This window comes from Theropithecus gelada, chromosome 20, assembly GCF_003255815.1.
Source record: "Theropithecus gelada isolate Dixy chromosome 20, Tgel_1.0, whole genome shotgun sequence".
In the NCBI taxonomy this organism is placed as follows: Eukaryota; Metazoa; Chordata; class Mammalia; order Primates; family Cercopithecidae; genus Theropithecus; species Theropithecus gelada.
The window spans coordinates 64,765,657-64,790,517 of record NC_037688.1 but is presented as its reverse complement, the minus strand read 5'-3'; the positions used below and the strand labels follow the sequence as shown (position 1 = coordinate 64,790,517).

The following is a 24,861-nucleotide window of genomic DNA, read 5'->3' as shown; positions in this document are numbered from 1 at the left end:
TGGGAGAAAGCCCTGCTGTGGCCCAGGAAGTGGATGTGCCACAGAGTGACAAAGAGTATGGACTTTGTAGGCCAGAGACCATGACTAGAATGTCAGTTCACCTCTTTGAGCCTCATTTTGTTCATCTGTGAAATGTGCATACCTGGAAGGGTTGTTGGGAGGATTAACATAAACTAGGCAGGTGAATGAACACCTTAGCACTGTGCCTAGCACCTTATAGACATTTATTGAATTAAAATTATTATCATCATCATCATCATTATCATCAAAGTAACACCAGTTCTGCCATCTAACTCTCTGGATATAGGGAAATAATTTTCCTTCCTCTGGATCTTAGTTTTCTCATCTGTAAAATGTAGGTCTGGGTCAGGCATGCTGGCTCACACCTGTAATCCTAGCACTTTGGGAGTACAAGGTGGGTGGATCGCTTGAGCCCAGGAGTTCAAGACCAACTCTGGGTAACATGGCAAAACCCTATTTCTACAAAAAATACAAATAATAGCTAGGTGTGGTAGTGCATGCTTGTAGTTTGAGTTGTGTGGGAGGCTGAGGTGGGAGGATCACCTGAACTTGGGGAGGTTAAGGCTGCCGAGAGCCATGATCAGACCACTGCACTCCACCCTGGGTGACAGAGTGAGACTCCCATCTCAAAAAATAAAAAATAAAATGTAGGTCTGGTCTAAATCAGAGGCTTGCAACTGGGATGGGTCACCGTAAGCTTTATAACATAGCATATTTCTGGAGCCCGCATGAGACTTACCGAATTGAAAATCTCAGGTAAGAAACCATTTGGGAACTGGATTTGGGGAAAGTACTCCATGTGGTTCTGACATAAATTCTTTGCTGTAATCCTTTGGCAGAATGACTGATCATAACAATTCCTTCCATTTCTATTGTCTTTATGCCTCACTGGCAAATCCTAAAAATAACCTGTTTCGTCTACAGAGGACTGTGTATGGCATCTGGTGTTTTATATCCAGTGCCAGGTGTATTTTTTCCATGAAAGCATTTGAATGAATAAAAATACACAACAATTGTATCTGACCTAAACAGGTGCTCACTAAATAGTTAATATACTATTTAAGTCATTTATTCATTGCTTTATCCATCAGTTGCATGTTAACCAAAGTATATAGTTCATGCATTATGGATAGAAAGGTGGCAAGATAGCCAGGGGACCTGCTCTCAAGGAATTTAAAATTTAGTTAGAGTAAGGAGTTACAAGCAGTAAACAGATGAATAAGATAATTGCAGGTTAGTATCACTGCTGTGAATTAAATAAAAGGGACTGGGCTGGGCGTGGTGGCTCATGCCTGTAAGCCCAGCACTTTGGGAGGCCGAGGCAGGCGGATCACCTGAGGTCAGGAGATCGCGACCAGCCTGGCTAACCTGTTGAAACCCTGTCTCTACTAAAAATACAGACAATTAGCTGGGCACGGTGACAGGCGCCTATAATCCCAACTACTCGGAATGCTCAGGCAGGAGAATCGCTTGAACCTGTGAGGCGGAGGTTGCAGTGAGCCGAGACTGCGCCACTGCACTCCAGCCTGGGTGACAGAGTAAGACTCCATCTCAAAAATAAGTAAATAAATAAATACGTAAAAAGGACTGGCTTGAAGTGGGGGTTACAGCCTTAGATGGGGAGATGAGGGATTACAAAGGGGTTATTTGAACCCAAACCTGAAGGATGGGAAGGAGACCAGCCATAGGGAGGGTGAGAGGAGCACCATCCCTGGAGATAGTAGTGGGAATTTCCCAGAGGCAGGAACAGGAATTTGTGTATTTATAGAAAAGAGAGAAAGCAAGTATAGTTACATGGGAGGAGAGGCGATGGCACAGCTGGATCACATAGGGATCTCTCAGCTGTATTAAGGAGTTTGGATTTTAAAAGAAAATGAATCGTCCTACCAAAAAGACATGTGCACTCATATATTCATCACAGTGCTATTCGCAATAGCAAAGAAATGGAATCCACCAAGGTGCCCATCAGCGGAGGACTGGATAAAGAAAATGTGGTACATAAACACCATGGAATACTACACAGCCATAAAAAACAATGAAATAATGTCCTTTGCAGCAACATGGTTGCAGCTAGAGGCCATTATCCAAAGCAAATTAATGCAGGAACACAAAACCAAATACCGCATTTTCTCACTTATTAGTAGAAGCTAAACATGGGGTACTTATGGACATAAAGATGGCAGCAAAACAAACTGAGGACTCCTAGAGTGGAGAGGGAGAGACGGAGGCAGGGATTGAAGAACTGTTGGATGTTATGCTCAGTACCTGGACGACGGGATCATTTCTACCCCAAATCTTAGCATCATGCAGTATTACCAAGGTTACAAACCTGCACATGTACTCCTGAATCTAAAATAAAAGTTGGGTAAAAAAGTATGGATTTTATTCTAGCTGTGTTTGAAGCAATTAGATGGGTAAAGGAAAGGATCAACAATGAGATACCTTGTTAGCTGCCACATATATTTAGAATGGCCCCAAACTTGACCATGTCGCAATGGGCTGAAAATGCAGCTATGTCTCACTTTTTAAGTTTCAGACACAGCCAGTTCAGGGGACTCTCTTTTGCTGTTGTTTCTATAAGAAGGATGATTGTGTTTTGGGGTCAGGTCGGTGGAAGGATTCAAAATCAACCTGATTCGGAGTGAGGAGCACTTTCAGAGTTACTGCAACAAGATCTTTGCCGGCTGGGACTTCTGCATCACTAACCGCAGCATGGCAGATCTGAAGCACAGCAGCTTGCGGTACGAGCTCCGAGTGAGTGCTCCTGGGTTTTCCCGTGGTGGGGTCCTCACCAGCAAGGTCCTGCCTTTGGAGCCTGAGTTTTCAGCTTTCAGAGAATCAAGGGTGGGGGACAGGTTGTCCCTGGTGCTTAGCAAGTTACCCCTCTATAGCTTTCAAGAACTTTTCACAGCAAACACGTTACTAGGGTTGATTACCCTAGACCTGAATAGGAGCTCTGGTGAACTGGAACTGGGAAGTGGGGTGGGGACACAGTGGCTGGAAGGAGGTGATGTCTTTCCCCAGACCCTACTACTTTACACTGTTATTTTTCCACGTGAGGAGGACCTGTCATAAACACCGCTTATACCAGAAGAAATGGGAGTAAGGAGGGAATGTTATGACCATAGTGTGGGATGGAGAGTATATGAAAAAGTACAGACCGGGCGCGGTGGTTCATGCCTGTAATCCCAGCACTTTGGGGGGCTGAGGCAGGCAGATCACGAGGTCAGGAGATCGAGACCATTCTGGCTAACATGGTGAAACCCCATCTCTACTAAAAATACAAAAAATTAGCCAGGCATGGTGGCACATGCCTGTAGTCTCAGCTACTCGGGAGTCTGAGGCAGGAGAATCGCTTGAACCCGGGAGGTGGAGATTGCAGTGAGCCGAGACTGCACCACTGCATTCCAGCCTGGGTGACAGAGCAAGACTCTGTCTCAAAAAAAAAAAAAAAAAAAAGGTACACAGGAGTTTCCAAATGAATAACGAGAGAAAGGAGTAAAGAATAGCATGTTAATAAACCCATCAAAGCAAAGGAGGAGGGGACAAATAAATCAAAAGCATAATAAAATGGAAGGAATCAAATCAAATCTATTATTTCTTACACTAAATACAAACAGATTAAATTCTCCTAATAAAAGCAGAGACTACTAGATTGTGTGAAAGAGAAAACAACACCTTCTCACGTGTATGCTGTTTGAAGAAATGACACATACTATATTTAAGTAATATCATCAATAGTTTATAGTTCTGTTTTCACATTTATTGCAAAGCCCAATTGCAGTCTTAAATAGGTTCTACCTTCACTTAAGCCTTTAGTAGACATAAAAAATAGCTGGGCTAGGCCAGGCGCAGAGCTTCATGCCTGTAATACAGCACTTTGGGAGGCTGAGGCAGGTCAAGGTCAGGAGATTGAGACCATCCTGGCCAATATGGTGAAACCCCGTCTCTACTAAAGTTACAAAAATTAGCTGGGCATGGTGGTGCATGCCTGTAATCCTAGCTACTCGGGAGGCTGAGGCAGGAGAATGACTTGAACCAGGGAGTCAGAGGTTGCAGTGAGCCGAGATTGGACCACTGCACTCCAGCCTGGCAACAGAGCGAGACTCCATCTCAAAAAAAAAGAAAAAAAGTAGTTAGGCTAAGTCTAGGATGGTATCTTGTGGGAGATGAATATTTAAAATAAGTTTTTGTTGTTGTTGTTGTTTTTTGTTTTTGTTTTTTCCTGAGATAGCATTTCACTCTGTCACCCAGGCTGGAGTATAGTGACATGATCATACATCACTGCAGACTTGAACTCCCAGGCTCAAGCAATCTTCCACATCAGCGTCCCGAGTAGCAGGGACTACAGGCATTCATCACCACACCCAGCTAAATCTTCTGGGTTTTCTTGTAGAGATGGAGTCTCCCTATGTTGCCAGGGTTGGTCTTGAACTCCTGGGCTCAAGTGATCCTCCTACCTTGGCCTCCCACAGTGCTAGGGTTACAGGAGTGAGCCACCACGCCTGGCTAGAACTCTTAAAGATGGGTGGGGAGAGAGTGATGAATCAGTTTCTATCCCTGAGTATCCCTTCATCCCACTGCTCACAAATGAATTTTCTTTTATCTTCAGGCAGATCTGGAGGAAGAAAGAATACGGCAGAAAATAGCAGAAAGGACCTCAGAAGAAACAATACGCATTTACTCTTTGAGACTGTTTTTGAACTGTATTGTTCTGGCTGTTTTAGGGGCATGCTTTTATGCAATATATGTAGCAACTGTCTTCTCTCAAGAGCACATGAAAAAGGTAAGTTAACTTGAACTCTGGCTGGACATTATGTCTAGTGCACTGAAAACCTGTGAGGTAGGTACCATTGTCATTTCTGTTTTACATATGGAGATACAAGTTTGGCTAATATGATCAAGACCTGAAAATCAGAGTGATCAGTTTCCACTTTTTTTTTTTGAGACGGAGTTTTGCTCTTGTTGCCCAGGCTGGAGCACAATGGCGTTGTCTTGGCTCACTGCAGCCTCCGCCTCCCAGGTTCAAACGATTCTCCTGCCTCAGCCTCCTTAGTAGCTGGGATTATAGGCATGTGCCACCATGCCCGGCTAATTTTGTGTTTTTATTAGAGATGGGATTTCTCCATGTTGATCAGGCTGGTCTTGAACTTCCGACCTCAGGTGATCTGCCCTCCTCCGCCTCCCAAAGTACTGGGATTACAGATGTGAGCCACTGTACCCTGCCCAGTTTTCACTTTTAAGAGAATTTTTTTTGTTTTTGTTGTTGAGACAGAGTCTCACTCTGTCGCTCAGGCTGAAGTGTGGTGGTGTGATCTCAGCTCACTGTAACCTCCACCTCCCAGGTTCAAGTGATTCTCGTGCCTCAGCCTCCCTAGTAGCTGGCATTACAGGGATACGCCACCACATCCAGCTAATTTTTGTATTTTTAGCAGAGACGGGTTTTCACCATGTTGGCCAGGCTGGTCTTGAACTCCTGACCTCAAGAGATCCACCCACCTTGGCCTCCCAAAGTGCTGGGATTTCAGGTGTGAGCCACCGCACCTGGCTTTAGAGAAATTTTTTTTTTTTTTTTTTTTTTGAGACGGAGTCTCGCTCTATCCCCCAGGCTGGAGTGCAGTGGCCGGATCTTAGCTCACTGCAAGCTCCGCCTCCCGGGTTCACGCCATTCTCCTGCCTCAGCCTCCCGAGTAGCTAGGACTACAGGCACCCGCCACCTCGCCCGGCTAGTTTTTTGTATTTTTTAGTAGAGACGGGATTTCACCGTGTTAGCCGGGTGGTCTCGATCTCCTGACCTCGTGATCTGCCCGTCTCGGCCTCCCAAAGTGCTGGGATTACAGGCTTGAGCCACCGCGCCTGGCCGAGAAATTTTTAAAAGCATCTAAAGTGTAGTGTTTGAGATCCTTACTACTCCTGGAATTTGCAATATGCAAAACTAGGCTGGACTAGGGTTTTATCCCTGACTGTTATTTATGAACTAAGGCCTTAGTTTACCTAAAATAGCAGTGGTTTTAAAAATCCAAGTTTGTCTAGTGGCTCTGCTTTATGAAATCAATCATCAGGAGTCCAGGTTCCATTCATCTTGTGGCTCTGCCCTCCCTAGGATATGGTTTTCTTTTCTTCTTTCTTTTTTTTTTTTGAGACAGAGTCTCGTTCTGTCACCCAGACTGGAGTACAGTGAGTGGCGCAGTCTCGGCTCACTGCAACCTCCACCTCCCGGGTTTAAGTAATTCTCCTGTCTCAGCCTCCCAAGTAGCTGCGATTATAGGCACCCGCCACCACACCTGGCTAATTTTTGTATTTTTTGTAGAGACAGGGTTTCGCCAGGTTGGCCAGGCTGCTCTCGAACTTCTGACCTCAAGTGATCCACCTCCCTCAGCCTCCCAAAGTGCTGGGATTACAGGCATGAGCCATTGTGCCTGGCTGAGTATGGTCTTCTGTATGGTACAAGATAGCTCACCACCATGGCCACATTCTAGCCAAGGGGAAGGAGAAGAAGGGGCTAAGGAGGGCGCATTTCTTCCTTTAAAGGGCATGACCTGGGGGTTACACTAAAAACTTCCACTCATATCCCCTTGGCCAGAATTTAGTCACATGGTAGTACCTAGCTACAAGGGAGGCTAGGAAATTTACTTTTTATTGCAGATAGCTATATATTGTCTGAGTAGTCTGTTACTGTGAAAGCAGGGAATTGCTATTTCAATTTCAAATCAATCAATCCTACACCCTTGAAGATACTTTAAATTGCCCATTTATACAGAACTCACGAGTCTTCTTTTTTTTTTTTTTTTTTTTTGAGACGGAGTGTTGCTTGTCGCCCAGGCCGGAGTGCAGTGGCGCGATCTCGGCTCACTGCAAGCTCCGCCTCCTGGGTTCAAGCGATTCTCCTGCCTCAGCCTCCCAAGTAGCTGGGACTACAGGTGCCCGCCACTACGCCCGGCTAATTTTTTACATTTTTCGTAGAGACGGGGTTTCACCGTGTTAGCCAGGATGGTCTCGATCTCCTGACCTCGTGATCCATCCGCCTCGGCCTCCCAAAGTGCTGGGATTATAGGCGTGAGTCACCACGCCTGGCCTCACGGGTCTTTTTATACAACCCCTTAATCAATCCAGTAGAGCTTGGTTTTCTTCCTGCACAGTACTAGATACCTCTTTTTGAACATCTGAAGAAGAAGATGGCGGCTGGGCACGGTGGCTCATGCCTGTAATCCTAGCACTTTGGGAGGCCAAAGCAGGTGGATCACCTGAGGTCAGGAGTTTGAGACCAGCCTGACCAACATGGTGAAACCCTGACTTTACTAAAAATACAAGAATTAGCCTGGCATGGTGGCGGGTGCCTGTAGTCCCAGCTCCTCGGGAGGCTGAGGCAGGAGAATCGCTTGAACCTGGGAGACGGAGGTTGCAGTGAGCGGAGATCATGTCCCTGCACTCCAGCTTGGGCGACAAAGGGAGACTCCATCTCAAAAAAAAAAAAAAAAAAAAGGAAGGAGATGACTTACATTTACAGGCCACGTTGAATGACAAATATGTTTCATTTGCCAACACCCATAGTTGAGTTCTTTTCTGTTGTATCTATTTGTGGTGTAACTTCCTTATATACTCCTGACTAATAAGTTTTGTTATCCTCCTAGGAAATCGACAAGATGGTTTTTGGAGAGAACCTCTTGATATTGTATCTGCCGTCTATTGTGATCACGCTGGCCAATTTTATCACCCCAATGATCTTTGCCAAGATCATCCGCTATGAGGATTATTCCCCAGGCTTTGAGATCCGGCTGACAATCCTTAGGTAATGCCTAACATGAAGATGGCAGGCATGTCAAGCCAATCACTACCTGCCCTCTCTTGCCCATGGCAGACATCGCTAATCAATTGTGGTGCCTTTTCCTGCTGAGCCAAGAGTCCTCCTCAACCTTCAGACAGCCCCCATGAATGAATCAGAATTTGTACATATGGTGAAATGTCTTTGATTTGAGAGTCTACTCCTTGATATTATGTTTTTGGTCCATATAATAGCACAGGGCATAGGCTGGGACCCTAAGAGCAGGGGTTACTCTAAAACTGTCAGAAATTACAGCTATAAGGCAGAGTCCAGGGAGTTAACACAAATGAGTGGAGAAGACCAGGTGGGACTGTGCAGGACTTGAGAGTTTTCTTTCTGTTTCTCACATGCCTTAGATAGCATTTGCATGTTATATAAAACATTTTTTATTTTGAAAAAAAAATTTTTTTTTTTTTGAGATGGGGTCTCACTCTGTCCCCCAGGCTGAAGTGCAGTGGGGGGACAGATCATAATTCACTGCAGTCTCAAATCCTTGATCTCAAACAATCCTCCCACCTCAGCCTCCCACATAGCTGGGACCACAGACATGCACCACCATGCACAGCTAATTAAAAACAATTTTTTTTTTTTTGTAGAGACAGGGTTTTGTTATGTTGCCCAGGCTGGTCTTGAATTCCTGGGCTTAAGTCACCCTCTTACCTCCACCTCCCAAATCCTGTGATTACAGGCAAGAGCCACCATGCTCGGTCTCAAAGTTTTCAAACAGAATGCATAGTGTAATGATTCCCATATGCCTTTCACTTACATTTCAGTCATTCCCAACATTTTGCTAATCTTACTTCCATCCATTCCCCGTTTCTTTGCTGGATTATTTTAAGCAAATCTCAGGCAACATGCCATTTCATCTGTAAACACTTCATTATACCTTTTTTTTTTTTGAGACGGAGTCTTGCCCTTTTGCTCAGGCTGGAGTGCAGTGGTGTGATCTCGGCTCACTGCAACCTCCACCTCCTGGGTTCAAGCAGTTCTCCTGCCTCAGCCTCTCAAATAGCTGGGACTACAGGCACGGGCCACTACACCTGGCTAATTTTTTAAAATATATTTTTAGTAGAGACGAGGTTTCACCATGTTGGCCAGGCTGGTCTCGAACTCCTGACCTCAGATGATCCATCCACCTTAGCCTCCCAAAGTGTTGGGATTACAGGCGTGAGCCACCGTGCCCAGCCAACTTCATTATATCTCTAAGTGATGGGAGCTTTAAACATATAACCATCATCACATCTAATAAAATCGAGTCGGTCTCCCCGGTGGGGTTGCAGATGGTTTTCCACAGTTGATTTGTTCAAAGCAGAATCCAAACACGGCCCACATGCTGTGTTTGGTTGTCATGTCTCCTAAATCTCTTGTATTCTTTTCAGAGTTTCCCCTCCCCTTTTGTTAAGCCTTTGATTTGTGGAAGAAACTGTGGAAGAAATTTGTGGAAGAAATTTGTGGATCGTTTTCCTGTAGAATATCTCCTATTCTGGATTTCGTCCATTGTTTCTTCCTGGTGTGTTTAATTTGTTTTTCTGTGCCCATAGTTGCTGTCAATGACTGCATAGATTCAGAGTTTTTGTTAGATTCTGTGTCAGTTTTTAGTTAAGGAAACCTCATCAGCGGTGCCATGTCCTTCCTGTTGTATCCCAGCAGAGGCACAGAGTGTGGTGTTAGTAATGAGAACAGTGATTAGAGGGCGTGGGTTCACTTTTACCCTCATTCTTTTCTTTCCTTTTTTTTTTGAGACTGGGTCTTGCTCTGTTGTCCAGGCTGGAGTGCAGTGGCATGATCATAGGTCACTGCAGCCTTGACCACCTGGACCCAAGTGCCTCAGCCTCTCGAGTAGCTGGGACTACAGGTGCACACCACCATGCCAAGCTGATTTTTTAATTTTTTGTGGAGACAGGATATCCTCACGTTGCCCAGGTTGTTCTGAAACTCCTGGGCTCAAGCAATCCTCGCACCTAAGCTTCCCAAAGCGTTGGGATTACAGGCTTATGAGCCACCATGCCCAGCCTCCCTTATTCTTTAATGTTTCTTTCTTTCTTTTTTTTTTTTTTTTTGAGACGGAGTCTCACTGTGTCGCCCAGGCTGGAGTGCAGTGGCACAATCATGGCTCACTGCAAGCCCCGCCTCCCAGGTTCACGCCATTCTCCTGCCTCAGCTTCCTGAGTAGCTGGGACTACAGGCACCCGCCACCACGCCCGGATAATTTTTTGTATTTTTTAGTAGAGACGGGGTTTCACCATGCTAGCCAAACATTTCTATTTATTTTTGTATTACAAACCAAACAATAGAAAATTGTCTTTAAAAAAAAAAAACAAAAAAACGAGAACAAAAACTCACCGTCTCCACCCACCTCCCTTGAACCCAGTGTGTTTTTGTCCACACAGTTCCTGATGTTTGTGCCAACACTCACAGGTTTTTTCTTCCAAAAATAGTATCATATCTCTGTGATATCTCTGCAGCATACTTTTTTTCACTTTTCAGCATACCAGACATCCCTCGACGCTGATACAGAAAATATTCCAGTGGTTCTTTTCAGGAATGTGTCATGTCCTATAGTGTCACTATGTCATCATAGAATTAGGAGGTCCCAGCTTTCTGATCTTTTAAAAAAATTATAGTAACATATATGTTACATAAAAGTTGCCATTTTAACCATTGTCAGAATACAATTTAGTGGCATTAAATACAGCCCCAGTGTTGGGTAGCCATCACCACCATCCATCTCCAGAACCTTTTCATCAGCCCCAAAAGAAATTCTGTACCCATTTAGGGGTTTGCTTTTTTAATTAATTAATTAATTAATTAATTTCTGAGATGGAGTTTCGCTCTTGTTGCCCAGGCTGGAGTGCAATGGCGCTATCTCATCTGGGTGTGGTGGCAACCTTCGCCTCCTGGGTTGAAGCGATTCTCCTACCTCAGCCTCCTGAGTAGCTGAGATTGCAGGGATGTGCCACCATGCCTGGCTAACTTTGTATTTGTAATAGAGATGGGGTTTCTCCATGTTGGTCAAGCTGGTTTCGAACTCCTGACCTCAGGTGATCTGTCTGCGTCTGCTTCCCAAAGTGCTGGGATTATAGGCGTGAGTCACCGCACCGGCCTGCTTTTTTCTTTTTGAGATGGAGTCTTGCTCTATTGCCCAGGCTGGGTGTAGTGGTGTGATCTTGGCTCACTGCAACCTCCGCACCCTAGGTTCAAGCGATTCTCCTGTCGCAGCCTCTGGAGTAGCTGGGATTACAGGCGTGCGCCACCGCGCCCAGCTAATTTTTGTGTTTTTGGTAGAGAAGGTTTCACCATGTTGACCAGGCCAGCCTTGAATTCCTGACCTTAGGTGATCCCTCTGCCTTGGCCTCTCAAAGTGCTGGGATTACAGGTGTGAGCCACCACGCCCTACATTGTTTTTTGTTGTTGGTTGTTTGTTTTTTTCTCACTCTGTCCCTGAGGCTGTAGTACAGTGGATCAATCTCGGCTCACTGCAGCCTTGTTCTCCTGGGCTCAAGCAATCCTCTTGAGTCAGTCTCCTGTGTAGCTGGGTCACCACCATACCTTGCTAATTTTTATTTTTATTTTTTTGTAGAGATGGCCAGTGGGTGGTGGTCTAACTTTGTTGCCCAGGTTGGTCTCAAACTCCAGGGCTCACGTGATCCTCCTGTCTCTACCTCCCAAAGTGCTGGGATTACACGCATGAGCCGCTATGCCTGGCTGGGGTTTTCTTTTAAGAAAGGCAGCTTTGGGCCGTCCATGGTGGCTCACACCTGTAATCCCAGCACTTTGGGAGGCCGAGACAGGTGGATTGCTTGGGGCCAGGAGTTCCAGACCACCTGGGCAACATGGTGAAACCTCATCTTTACTAAAAATAGAAAAAAAATTAGCTGGGCATGGTGGCAGACACCTGTAATCCCAGCTACTTGGGAGGGTGAGGCAGGAGAGCTGAGATCGTGCCACTGCACTCCAGCCTGGGCGACAGAACAAACACTCCATCCCCCACTGCCAAAAAAAAAAAAATGCTGGGCACTGGGGCTCACGCCTGTAATCCTAGCACTTTGGGAGGCTGAGGCAGGTGGATCACAAGGTCAGGAGATCAAGACCATCCTGGCTAACATGGTGAAACCCCATCTCTACTAAAAATTAAAAAAATCAGCCGGGTGTGGTGGCGGGCGCCTGTAGTCCCAGCTACTCGGGAGGGCGAGACAGGAGAATCGCTTGAACCCTGGAGGCGGAGGTTGCAGTGAGCCGAGATCGCGCCACTGCACTCCAGCTTGGGCGACAGAGCGATACTCGGTCTCAAAAAAAAGAAAAAGAAAAAAAAAGGCAACTTCTACATTCCCTAGCCGCAGTTCCAAGGGACCAGCCGCCCTGAGGGCCTCATCTTCCCATCCTCTCTCCTTCTCTTTCCAAAGGTGTGTCTTTATGCGGCTGGCCACCATATGTGTCCTGGTGTTCACGCTGGGCTCTAAGATCACATCCTGTGATGATGACACATGCGACCTCTGCGGCTACAACCAGAAACTCTACCCAGTGAGTTGCGGGGCAGGGGCGTGGCTGGGTCCTTCCGGAATACAGTGTCATGGTCAAGAGAACAGCGGTTGAAGTCATGGGTTTGAACTGCAGTTGCTTCGCTTTCTAGTTCTAGTGATGAGACAGAGTGTGGCCCCTTGGAGTCCAACCCCAGGCACTTCTGAGGGCTTGGAAACCAAAGTCTGTGCTGAGGCTCAGAGTTTGCCTCAGCTGATGCCCTCGCTGGAGCCACAGGATCTGGAGTTGGAAAGGGAATTAGAAGGTGTCTTGGGAGCCTGGCTTTCTCTGCCTCAGCTAGGGTCTTTCAGTTTCCCTCACTCTCTTTGGTTTCAGTGCTGGGAGACCCAAGTTGGGCAGGAAATGTACAAGCTGATGATCTTCGACTTCATCATCATCTTGGCTGTGACACTCTTCGTGGATTTTCCTAGAAAGTAAGTGTGAGGGGTGCCCTTATTATCTCCCCACCACACACACACACACACATAACTGGAGGGTCCCATTGCAGCTGCATTCCAGAAGCTGCTGGATGACTCTATAGCCCTGGAAATCTGACAACTGGTAACTTTTTTTTTTTTTTTTTTGAGGCAGGGTCTTGCTCTGTCACCCAGGCTGGAGTACAGTGGCGCAATCTCGGCTCACTGCAACCTCTGCCTCCTGGGTTCGAGCAATTCTGCTGTCTCAGCCTCCTGAGTAGCTGGGACTACAGGTGCCTGCCAGCACACCTGGCTAATTTTTTGTATTTTTAGTAGAGACAGGGTTTCACCATGTTAGCCAGGATGGTCTTGATATCCTGACCTCGTGATTCACCTGCCTCTGCCTTCCAAAGTGCTAGGATTAGAGGCACGAGCCACCATGCCAGGCCAAGTTTTAAATTTTTTATAGAGAGGGGCTCTTGCTATGTTGCCCAGGCTGGTCTCAAACTGGCCTCAAATGATTCTCATGCCTCAGTCTTCCAAAGTGCTGGGATTACAGGTTTGAACCATTGTGTCTGTTCATAACTGGAAACTTTCAAGTAGCTCCAGGCTGTTGACCTCAGCATGCATTAGTTGCTAATCTAAAGGCAGCATGAAGAGCAGAAATGGGGTCACTTTCCATGAGGTTTTGCTGGGGATGGCCTTCTGCCATCAGCACAAAAGGTGCAGACTCTCCAGGCGGCAATGGACGCCCGTGTCCTGATCTGGGTTCAAGCTGCCACCCTGCCCCTTGCTAGTCATGTGACTTTGGGCAAGTTATTTAAGCTCTGTGCCTATTTTCTCACCTGTAAAATGGGGATAGTAGAAGTACCCACCCAGGAACTTTGTGGTGAGGAGTAAATGGGGTAAGTAATGCAGATGAAAGCACTGAGAACACTCCACAGTACAGAACTCAACAAAACGTTAGCTATCACCAGCATGATTATCATAAACTGTGTTGTCATTTCTGTTATTATTCTCTGTTCACTTAACCACTCTTTACCCATGTATGCAGATAATCGAGGCAGAGGCCAGAGGTCTAGTGAGTCCTTAAAAATAAATATGGAAGCCTGGGCACAGTGGCTTACACCCATAATCCTAGCACTGGTGAGGCCAAGGAAGGAGGATCACTTAAGGCCAGGAGTTTGAGACCTGCCCGGGCAAAGTAGTGAGACCCTGTCCCTACAAGAAACAAAAATTAGCCAGTTAGCCAAGCATGCACATGTAGTCTCAGCCACTTGGGAGGCTGAGGCAGGAGGATCGCTTGAGGCTTGGAGGTTGAGGGTACAGTGAGCTATGATTGCACCACTGCACTCCAGACTGGGTGACAGTGAGACCTTGTCTCGAAAAAAAAAAAAAACCAAAAAAAAGTCAAGGATTGTATCAATTTGAGTGCTGAACTGTAGATCTGAGACTTGGAACCTGATCTTAATGATTCCTGAGTTCATTGTATTCTGCATCTTTAAGACATATGACTAACCAGTGTCCGTGAGAAATATGCATGGAAATAGTCCTGATCTCTGTGATATGGTTCTGTGGCCTTGGCAGACACCAGTAGCCCAAGTGAGAATTGTCTGTTTCCAGGCTCCTGGTGACCTACTGTTCCTCTTGGAAGCTGATTCAGTGCTGGGGGCAGCAGGAGTTTGCCATTCCTGATAATGTCCTGGGGATAGTTTATGGGCAAACCATCTGCTGGATCGGAGCCTTTTTCTCACCCCTTCTCCCTGCAATTGCAACCTTGAAATTCATTATCATCTTCTATGTGAAAGAGGTAAGGAGCCGGTGGGAATGGGGGCTCATATGCTGGGCCATTTTCGACCTTCCAGGGCACCAATATGTCTGGAGCTCACCTCATATCCCATGAGACATGTCAAAATTACATCCTTTATTTAAAATATACGTTTATTCTAGAAAAATATGCTTTTTTTTTGAGATGGAGTCTCACTCTGTTACCCAGGCTGGAGTGTAGTGGCGCGATCTCGGCTCACTGCATCCTCCCCCTCCTGAGTTCAAGTGATTCTCCTGCCCCAGCCTCCTGAGTAGCTGGGACTACAGGAGCCTGCCACTGTGCCGGCTAATTTTTGTGTTTTTAGTAGAGATGGGGTTTCACCATTTTGGCCAGGCTGGTCTTGAACTCCTGACCTCGTGATCCAACCGCCTTGGCCTCCCAAAATGCTGGGATTACAGGCGTGAGCCACTGCGCCCAGCCTACTCTTGATGAATTTTTGTGTTTTTATAATTTTGAGAGTTTTGTTAAGAATTGTTTTGTTGGCCGGGCGCGGTGGCTCACGCCTGTAATCCCAGCACTTTGGGAGGCCGAGACGGGCAGATCACGAGGTCGGGAGATCGAGACCATCCTGGCTAACACGGTGAAACCCCGTCTCTACTAAAAATACAAAAAATTAGCCGAGCATGGTGGCGGGAGCCTGTGGTCCCAGCTACTCGGGAGGCTGAGGCAGGAGAGTGGTGTGAACCCGGGAGGCGGAGCTTGCAGTGAGCCGAGATCGCGCCACTGCACTCCAGCCTGGGCGCTAGAGCGAGACTCCGTCTCAAAGAAACAAACAAACAAACAAAACATCCACATACCTGTGTTTTGGCCCATTTCTCCTTCTATTTCATCAGCATGAATTCCCCAAAGTTTGGAGTCTGGATGAAACCTTTTTCATTTTGATCTGTATTGCTGGACTACCCTCTGGAAAGGTTAGAGTGATTAACATTCCCACTGTAATGCAGGAATGAGCTTATTTATCCTTATAGAAGCTGTACTCATTGATCTTAATTTTTCTTTCTTTCTCTCCTTGTAGTGGAGTCTGCTTTATACCTGCAGACCCTCCCCCAGGCCGTTCAGAGCATCCAATTCTAATTTCTTCTTCCTGTTGGTGTTGTTGATCGGGCTGTGTTTGGCAATCATACCTCTGACAATCAGCATATCACGGTAAATGCGACGTTGTTTTCTAGAACATTTCATTGCTTCTTGATCTGTTCCTCTTTTATGTAAAAGGATCCATCATATCACTTTTTTTTTTTTTTTTTTTTTTGTTGAGACAGAGTCTTGCTCTGTCACCCAGGCTGGAGTGCGGTGGCGCAATCTTGGTTCACTGCAACCTCCATCTCCCAGGTTCAAATGATTCTTCCAAGTAGCTGGGACTACAATCTCCATCTCCCCAGGTTCAAACAGCCTCCTGAGTAGCTGGGACTACAGGTGTGTGCCACTATGCCTGGCTGATTTTTTTTTTTTTTTTTTTTTTTTGAGACGGAGTCTTGCTCTGTAGCCCGGGCTGGAGTGCAGTGGCCGGATCTCAGCTCACTGCAAGCTCCGCCTCCCGGGTTTGCGCCATTCTCCTGCCTCAGCCTCCGGAGTAGCTCGGACTACAGGCGCCCGCCACCGCGCCCGGCTAGTTTTTTTTGTATTTTTAGTAGAGACGGGGTTTCACTGTGTTAGCCAGGATGGTCTCGATCTCCTGACCTCGTGATCCGCCCGTCTCGGCCTCCCAAAGTGCTGGGATTACAGGCTTGAGCCACCGCGCCCGGCCAATTTTTATATTTTTAGTAGAGACAGGGTTTCGCCATGTTGGCCAGGCTGGTCTGAACTCCTGACCTCGGGTGATCTGCCTGCCTTGGCCTCCCAAAGTGCTGGGATTACAGGTGTGAGCCACCGTGGCTTTATTGGCTTTTCTCATGGTGTTCTACACACACAGGCTGTCAAGACTTCCAAGGCTCAAGCGATCTTCTTGCCTCAGCCTCCTGAGTAGCTGAGACTACAGGTGCGCACCACCACGCCTGGCTAATTATTTAAATTTTATTATTTTTCTGTAGAGACGAGGCCTCACTATGCTGCCCACGCTGATCTCAGACTCCTGAGCTCAATTGATCCTTTTGCTTCGGCCTTCTAAAGTATTGGGATTACAGGCATGAGCCACCACACCAGGCCAAATTTTGTTTCTTCATCTTTAAATTAAAAGCCTGGACAGGTGCGGTGGCTCACACCTGTAATCCAGCACTTTGGGAGGCCAAGGTGGGGCAGGGGGATCGCTTGAGCCAAGGAGTTCAAGACCAGCCCTGGCAACATAGCAAGACCTCGTCTCAAATTAAAAACAAAAAACAAGCAAATAGACAAACAAAAAAGGAGAAGCCTGGAACTTTGAGTCCCTCTCTCAGATTTTGTTCTTTTTTTTATGAGATGCAGTCTTACTCTGTTGCCCAGGATAGAGTACAGTGCTGTGATCTTGGCTTCCTGCAACCTCTGCCTCCCAGGTTGAAGCAATTCTACTGCCTCAGCCTCCCAACTAGCTGGGATTACAGGCGCCTGCCACTACACCCAGCTAATTTTTGTATTTTTAGTAGAGACGGGGTATCACCACGTTGGCCAGGCTGGTCTTGAACTCCTTATCTCAAGTGATCTGCGCATGTCGGCCTCCCAAAGTGCTGGGATTACAGGCGTGAGCTACTGTGCTTGGTGGCTCTTTTTTAACAATTTGATTCTGTATGTGTTTTGCTGCTTTTTATTGTTATGGTAATGTATGTTATATAAAAAATTCAAGCAGTACCGAAGGGTGTAAATTGAAGAGAAAAAAATTGCTCCTTAACTTCACCTCTTATTTTCACTCTCCATAGGTGACGTAATGACTGTTAACATTTTCTTATGAATATTTCTGGAAATTATTTATGAAAAGCAATTATTTATTTTTTCAGAAAAAAATGAGATAATAGTATAATCCTGTTTGGTAACTTATTTTTTCATTTAATATTTTTTCTTTTTTTTTGTTTTCCTTTTTTTTCCACTTAGTTTTATATTATATCCTTTCTCATATCCATGGACATACAAAACTCTTCTTTAAAAAATATTTTTAGCTTTGATTTTTTTTTCTTTTTTTTTTTTTTTTTTGAGATGGGGTTTTGCTCTTGTTGCCCAGACTGAAGTGCAGTGGTGTGAGCTCTGCTCACTGCAACCTCTGCCTCTCGGGTTCAAGGGATTCTCCTGCCTCAGCCTCCCGAGTTGCTAGGATTACAGGCATGTGCCACCACACCTGGCTAATTTTGTATTTTTAGTAGAGATGGGGTTTCTCCATGTTGGTCAGGCTCGTATCGAACTCCTGACCTCAGGGGATCCACCTGCCTCGGTCTCCCAAAGTGCTGGGATTACAGATGTGAGCCACCGTGCCCGGCTTGATTTTTTAAAATAGGAAATGCATTCACATAGCACAAAATTAAAAAGATACACAAAAATGGTGAAAATTCATTTTCTCATTCCTTCTCAAGTACTTAATTTTCCTCTGAGTGATGGTCCTCTCCTCACATTTGTGTCTTTTCTGTCTTTTTTTTTTTTTTTTTTAAGATGCTATCTTGCTATGTTGCCCAGGCTGGTCTTGAACTCCTGAGCCCAAGTGATCCTCCCACCTCCACCTCTCAAAGTGCTGGGGTTACAGGCGTAAGCCACCGTGACTGGCCACTTTTTCTCTCTTTTTCTCTCAATGGTTCGTTAGTATTCCATCATATGAATGGCCCATAAATTGTTCATCCATTTCCTTAAACAACATTTAGGTTGTTTCCAGGAATTTATTTTTATCCCTACATAAAGGGCTGCAATGGAAAGTCTTATACACAGACCTTTGTGATGTGAATTTAGTCAGTTCTTTCCAGGTCTTAATGTTAGTGCTTTCCTATTGTAATTTTATTTTATTTTTTTCTCTCCTTTTCATTTTGAAAAATTTGAAATCCACAGAAAAGTTGAAAAACTAGCAGCAGTAAAACTCATATGCCCTTCAATTGGATGTCCCAACTGTTAACATTTTACTATGCAGTCTCCCTCAGTATCTTTCAGGCATCGATTCCATGATCTTCCCCCCAACCACATTAAAATCTTCAGATGCTCAAGTCCTTGCTATAAAATGGCATGGTAGGCCGGGCATGGTGGCTCACACCTGTAATCCTAGCACTTTGGGAGGCTGAGGCAGGCGGATCACCTGAGGTCAGGAGTTCGAGACCGGCCTGACCAACATGGAGAACCCTGTCTCTGCTAAAAATTCAAAATTAGCTGGGCGTGGTGGTGGGCGCCTGTAATCCCAGCTACTCCAGAGGCTGAGGCACGAGAATCACTTGAACCCAGGAGGCAGAAGTTGCAGTAAGCCGAGATTGCACGATTGCACTCCAGCCTGAGCAACAAAAGTGAAACTCTGTCTCAGAAAAAAATTTTAAAAAAACGCATGGTATTTGCTTTGTTTTTTGTTTTTTTGGTTTTTTTTTGAGAGGGAGTCTGGCTCTGTCGCCGAGGCTGGAGTGCAGTGTTGCCATCTTGGCTCACTGCAACCTCTGCCTCCCGGGTTCAAGTGATTCTTATGCCTCAGCCTCTGGAGTAGCTGGGATTACAGGTGCGTGCCCCCACCATGCCTGGTTAATTTTTATATTTTTAGTAGAGACAGGGTTTCGCCATGTTGGCCAGGCTGGTCTCAAAACTCCCGACCTCAAGTGATCCATCTGCCTTGGCCTCCCAAAGTGCCAGGATTATAGGCACAAGCCACTATGCCTGGCTGTATTGTTGTTTTTTATTTTTCAAATATTTTTATCTGAGGTTGGTGGAATTTGATGATGCAGAACCTTTGGATGTGGGGGGCCAACTGGATTTGTTTTCTGTATGCATACTTTTTTTTTGGATAGGAAATAATTTGAAATTAACTTATAGACCTCATAATATTTCATTGCTAAGTACTTCAGCTCCTAGACTAAGGGACTCCTCTTTATGTGTTTCCACAATAATATATCACACTTAAGAAGATTAATACTAATATCATATTTCTGCCATTTTAAATTTCTCCAATTGTCCCTCAATAGTCTTTAGTATAGTTTTTTTGTTTTTTTTTTCCTGAGATGGTGTCTCGCTCTCACTCTGTCACCCAGGCTGGAGTACAGTGGCCCGATCTCAGCTCACTGCAATCTCCACCTCTCAGGTTCAAGCAACTCTTGTGCTTCAGCCTCCCTTGTAGCTGGGATTACAGGCACCCGCCACCATGCCAGGCTAGTTATTGTATTTTTAGTAGAGACGTGGCTTCGCCACATTGGCCAGGCTGGCCTCCATTTCCTGGCCTCAGGTGATACATCCGCCTTGGGCTCCCAAAGTGCTGGGATTACAGATTTGTTTTTAAAATAGTGATCTTCCAAGTTTGACCCATTGCTTCTGTTTGTTCTATCTCCTTAGTCTCTCTTTTTTTAAATTTAAATTTAAAGTTCTGGGGTACATGTGCAGGACATGAAGGTTTGTTACCTAGGTAAATGTGTGCCATGGTGGTTTGCTATACCTATCCCCATCACCTAGGTATTAAGCCCAGCATGCATTAGCTATTTTTCCTAATGCTCTCCCTCCTTAGTCTCTTTTAATTCCTGATTCTTTGAAGAGTCCAGGCCAGTTTCCTCACTTCTCAATTAAGAGACCGGAGAGTAGAATGCCCACATTTTGGATTTGTCTTGTTATTTTCTTACACTGTCATTTAACTTGCTCTCTCTCCTGAATTTCCTGTAAACTGGAAGTTAGGTCTAGAGACTTGATGAAATTTCAGGGTAAGCACTTTCTTTCTTTCTCTTTTCTTTTGTTTTCTTTTCTTTCTTTCTTTCTTTTTCTTTTTTTTTTTTTTTGAGATGGAGTTTTGCTCTTGTTGCCCAGGCTGGCGTGCAGTGGTTCAATCTCTGCTCACTGCAACCTCCACCTCTCAGGTTCGGGTGATTCTCCTGTCTCGGCCTCCCAAGTAGCTGGGTGGGCATGCACCACCATGCCCGGCTAATTTTTGTATTTTTAGTAGAGATGGGGTTTCACCATTTTGGTTAGCCGGGTCTCGAATTCCTGACCTCAGGTGATCCACCTTCCTCAGCCTCCCAAAGTGCTGGGATGACATTCATGAGCCACCGGGCCCAGCCGGGGTAAGCATTTTTGACCCAAACATTCCAGAAGGCCCAGGAGGTCAGGTGGCTCCTTGTAGGCCACTGTTAACAAAACATTCTGGGCGTGCGGAGGCGGGACACTCAGCCTGTGCTGCAGGCTCCTTCTGAGCCTGTTGGTCTGTGTCCTGGCAGCATCCCTTCCTCGAAAGCCTGTGGGCCGTTCACCAACTTCAACACCACCTGGGAGGTCATCCCCAAGACAGTGAGCACCTTCCCCAGCTCGCTGCAGTCCTTCATCCACGGCGTCACTTCCGAAGCCTTTGCAGTTCCTTTCTTCATGATTATTTGGTGAGTGAGAACCACCGGGACCCACTGAGGCATGTGGGCTCCTCCCTTTGGGAAATGGCAGGGGGTGGGGGTCACTCTAGACTTGACAAGTTATTGAGCTTCTTTGAACTGCACTTTCCTGTCTCTAAAATGGGCATAACAGGCCAGGCGTGGTAGCTTAGGCCTGTAATCCCAACACTTTGGGAGGCTGAGGCGGGCAGATCACTTGAGGCCAGGAGTTCGAGACCAGCCTGACCAACATGGTGAAACACCATCTTTAGTAAAAAATACATAAAATTAGCCAGGCATGTAATTCTAGCTACTTGGGAGGCTGAGGCAGGAGAATCACTTGAACCTGAGAGGCAGAGGTTGCAGTGAGCTGAGATCACGCCATTGCACTCAAGCCTGGGCAACAAGAGTGAAACTCTGTCTCAAAAATAAATAAATAAAATAAATAAAAATGATTTTATCCAAAGCTTGAAATCACTGGGTTTTGTTATGTTTTCCCTATTTTACAAATGAGGAAATGGGCTAGAGCGTCTCCACAGTGATCATCCACATGTTAATTACATGCCCGGCTGACTTTCTCAACCACGTCGTTCTCTCTTTCTGTCATTCTGTATGTACAAGGGGAACATCAGCAAATTTTAATATTAAAATTAAAAAGCAAGGCATAAATCAGATTCTGCTGCCACTGCCAAATAAAAACTTCAGTAGCTGTTTCTTATACCCTCTGCTTGGAAGAGATGAGCGTTTTCTTTATTTTTTGTAGAGCAGGGTCTGGCTCTGTTGCCCAGTCTGGAGTATGGTAGTGCGATCATAGCTCACTGCAGCCTTGAACTTCTGGGCTCAAATCCTCCTGCCTCAGCTTCCTGAGCAGCTGAGGACTACAGGCTCACGCCACCATGCCTGGCTAATTTTACATTTTCTTTTTTTTTTTTTTTTTAGACAGAGGCTTGCTCTGTTGCCCAGGCTGTAGTGCAGCGGCACGATCTCGGCTCACTGCAACCTCTGCCTCTTGGGTTCAAGCGATTCTCCTGTCTCAGCCTCCTGAGTAGCTGGGATTCTAGGTGCCCACCACCACTCCCAGCTAATTTTTGTATTTTTATTAGAGACGGGGTTTCACCATGTTGGTCAGGCTGATTTCAAACTCCTGACCTCAGGTGATCTGCCTTCCTCGGCCTCCTAAAGTGCTGGGATTACAGACATGAGCCACTGCGCCCAGCCATATTTTATTTTTCTAGAGATGGGGCTCTCACTATGTTGCCTGGGCTGGTCTCAAACTCCTGGCCTTCAGTGATTCTTCTGCCTGGGCAAAGCACTGGGAATATGAAAATGAGCCATCGTGCCCAGCCTTCTTTTCTAACAAAAGTAAAACTGTTTCAAGGAAAAATACGTTGGGTTGTTTTTCTAGTGGCCTTCAGATGATCCAGACTCCCTAGTGACCTGCCTGTCTTGTGTTGCAGCCTCATCATGTTTTACTTCATTGCCTTAGCTGGAGCACACAAACGGGTGGTCATCCAGCTCCGAGAGCAGCTATCCCTGGTAAGGAAGCACAGCCCCAGAGGGTCATGACTGGGGACATTTACCCGGGACACCACAAGGAAAGTGGTGTATTCCTGGGAGGGAGTGAAATTACTGCAGCCTTCTCTCACCACCACCTCCCCAAAACTCTGCCTTCAGGCCTAGCCCCATCCAGCTTCATTAATTCACTGATTCATCTGTTCCTTCAAGATGTGTATTAACGGGGGTACCGTGGCTCATGCCTGTAATCCCAGCACTTTGGGAGGCCAAGGCAGGCAGATTACTTGAGCTCAGGAGTTCAAGACCAGCCTGGCCAACATGGTGAAACCCTGTCTCTATTAAAAATACAAAAATTAGTTGGGCGTGGTGGTGGGCACCTGTAATCCCAGCTACTTGGGAGGCTGAGGCAGGAGAATCCCTTGAACTCAGGAGGTGGAGGTTGCAGTGAGCTGAGATTGTGCTACTGCACTCCAGCCTGGGCGACAGAGTGAGACTCCATCTCAAAAATAAAAATAAAAAAAGATGTGTATTAAGTACCTACTCTGTGCCTTGTACTGTGCTGGGCTGGGACACTTTGGTGAACAAGAGATAAAACTGCTGGGTAAGGCCGGGCGCAGTGGCTCAAGCCTGTAATCCCAGCACTTTGGGATGCCGAGCTGGGCAGATCACGAGGTCAGGAGATCGAGACCATCCTGGCTAACACGGTGAAACCCCGTCTCTACTAAAAAATACAAAAAACTAGCCAGGCGAGGTGGCGGGTGCCTGTAGTCCCAGCTACTGGGGAGGCTGAGGCAGGAGAATGGCGTAAACCTGGGAGGCGGAGCTTGCAGTGAGCTGAGATCCGGCCACTGCACTCCAGTCCAGAGACTCCGTCTCAAAAAACAAAAACAAAAACAAAACAAAACAAAAAAACAAAACTGCTGGGTAGTTACTAAGATAAATGCTGATTAATTATAGCTTCTCTGAAGATAATAAAAACAAGGTAGAGTGATGAGTGGGCTATCTGTTACTGCAGATGTGGCTGTAGGAGGCTTCTTTGAGGAGGTGATTTTTTTTTTTTTTTTTTTTTTTTGAGGCGGAGTCTCGCTCTGTCACCCAGGCTGGAGTGCAGTGGCCGGATCGCAGCTCACTGCAAGCTCCGCCTCCCGGGTTCACGCCATTCTCCGGCCTCAGCCTCCCGAGTAGCTGGGACTACAGGCGCCCGCCACCTCGCCCGGCTAGTTTTTTGTATTTCTTAATAGAGACGGGGTTTCACCGTGTTAGCCAGGATGGTCTCGATCTCCTGACCTCGTGATCCGCCCGTCTCGGCCTCCCAAAGTGCTGGGATTACAGGCTTGAGCCACCGCGCCCGGCCTTTTTTTTTTTTAATTTAGGATGGGGTCTCACTCTCTTGCCCAGACTGGGGTGCAATGGCATGGTCATAGCTCACAGCAGCCTCAAATTCTTGGGCTCAAGTCATCCTCCCACCTTAGCCTCTCAAGTAGTTGGGACTATAGGCATACATCACCATGCCTGGCTAATTTTTTAATTTTTTAAAGACATGAGGTCTCCCTATGTTGCACAGGCTGGTTTGAACTCCTGGGCTCAAGTGATCATCCCCTCTCAGTCCCCCAAATTGCTGGGATTATGGGCATGAGCCTATAATGGTGAAACCATTATATAGCTGGACCCAGCTGAGACTTGAATAATAGAGAGAGGAGCCCATTATCAGAGGTCCTATTTAAGGATGAGAGTAAGAGGGAAAGAGCACAGTGAGGAAATGAGGCAGGCACTTCTGGGGGACAGGAGGGAGGGGGCGGTGTGGCCACAGGGTGGTGAGTGATGGGAAGAGGCAAGATGATATTGTAATAGCAGCCAGAGTCATTGAGTCACAGTGCCTTGAGGGCTCTGTTAAAACAGAGTTTTATTCTGAGTGGGATGGGAAGCCGCTGAAGGGTGTTAAGTAGGAGTCTACTGTGCATTTTTTTTTTTTTTTGAGACAGAGTCTTGCTCTGTCGCCCAGTCTGGAGTGCAGTGCTGCAGTCTCTGCTCACTGCAACCTCCACCTCCCGGGTTCAATCGATTCTCCTGCCTCAGCCTCCCAAGTAGCTGGGATTATAGGCACCCACCATCACAACCAGCTAACTTCTGTATTTTTAGTAGAGAAGGGGTTTCACCATGATGGCCAGTCTTTTTTTTTTCCTTTGAGACAGGCTCTCACTCTGTCGCCCAGGCTGGAGTGCAGTGGTGTGATCTCAGTTCACCGCAACCTCTACCTCCCGGGTTCAAGCAAGTCTCCTGCTTCAGCTTCCCAAGTAGCTGGGATTACTAGCTAGGTGTGCGCCA

At 46.3% G+C, this 24,861-nt stretch overlaps 1 protein-coding gene across 2 annotated transcripts in view; it reads left to right on the top strand.

The window, feature by feature from the left end:
• TMC7 (transmembrane channel like 7) overlaps positions 1 to 24,861 on the top strand; it is a 69,879-nt gene that overhangs the window by 44,047 nt on the left and 971 nt on the right. Inside the window, exons 7-15 of one of the 2 annotated variants that reach the window (XM_025370617.1) lie at positions 2,628 to 2,775; positions 4,634 to 4,807; positions 7,653 to 7,810; positions 12,247 to 12,364; positions 12,698 to 12,795; positions 14,401 to 14,587; positions 15,621 to 15,751; positions 20,878 to 21,033; positions 22,479 to 22,557. In XM_025370617.1, the coding sequence (XP_025226402.1) occupies positions 2,628 to 2,775; positions 4,634 to 4,807; positions 7,653 to 7,810; positions 12,247 to 12,364; positions 12,698 to 12,795; positions 14,401 to 14,587; positions 15,621 to 15,751; positions 20,878 to 21,033; positions 22,479 to 22,557 (1,249 nt within the window). The remainder of the gene's footprint in view (positions 1 to 2,627; positions 2,776 to 4,633; positions 4,808 to 7,652; positions 7,811 to 12,246; positions 12,365 to 12,697; positions 12,796 to 14,400; positions 14,588 to 15,620; positions 15,752 to 20,877; positions 21,034 to 22,478; positions 22,558 to 24,861) is intronic. The other variant, XM_025370618.1, reaches the window with a different exon arrangement.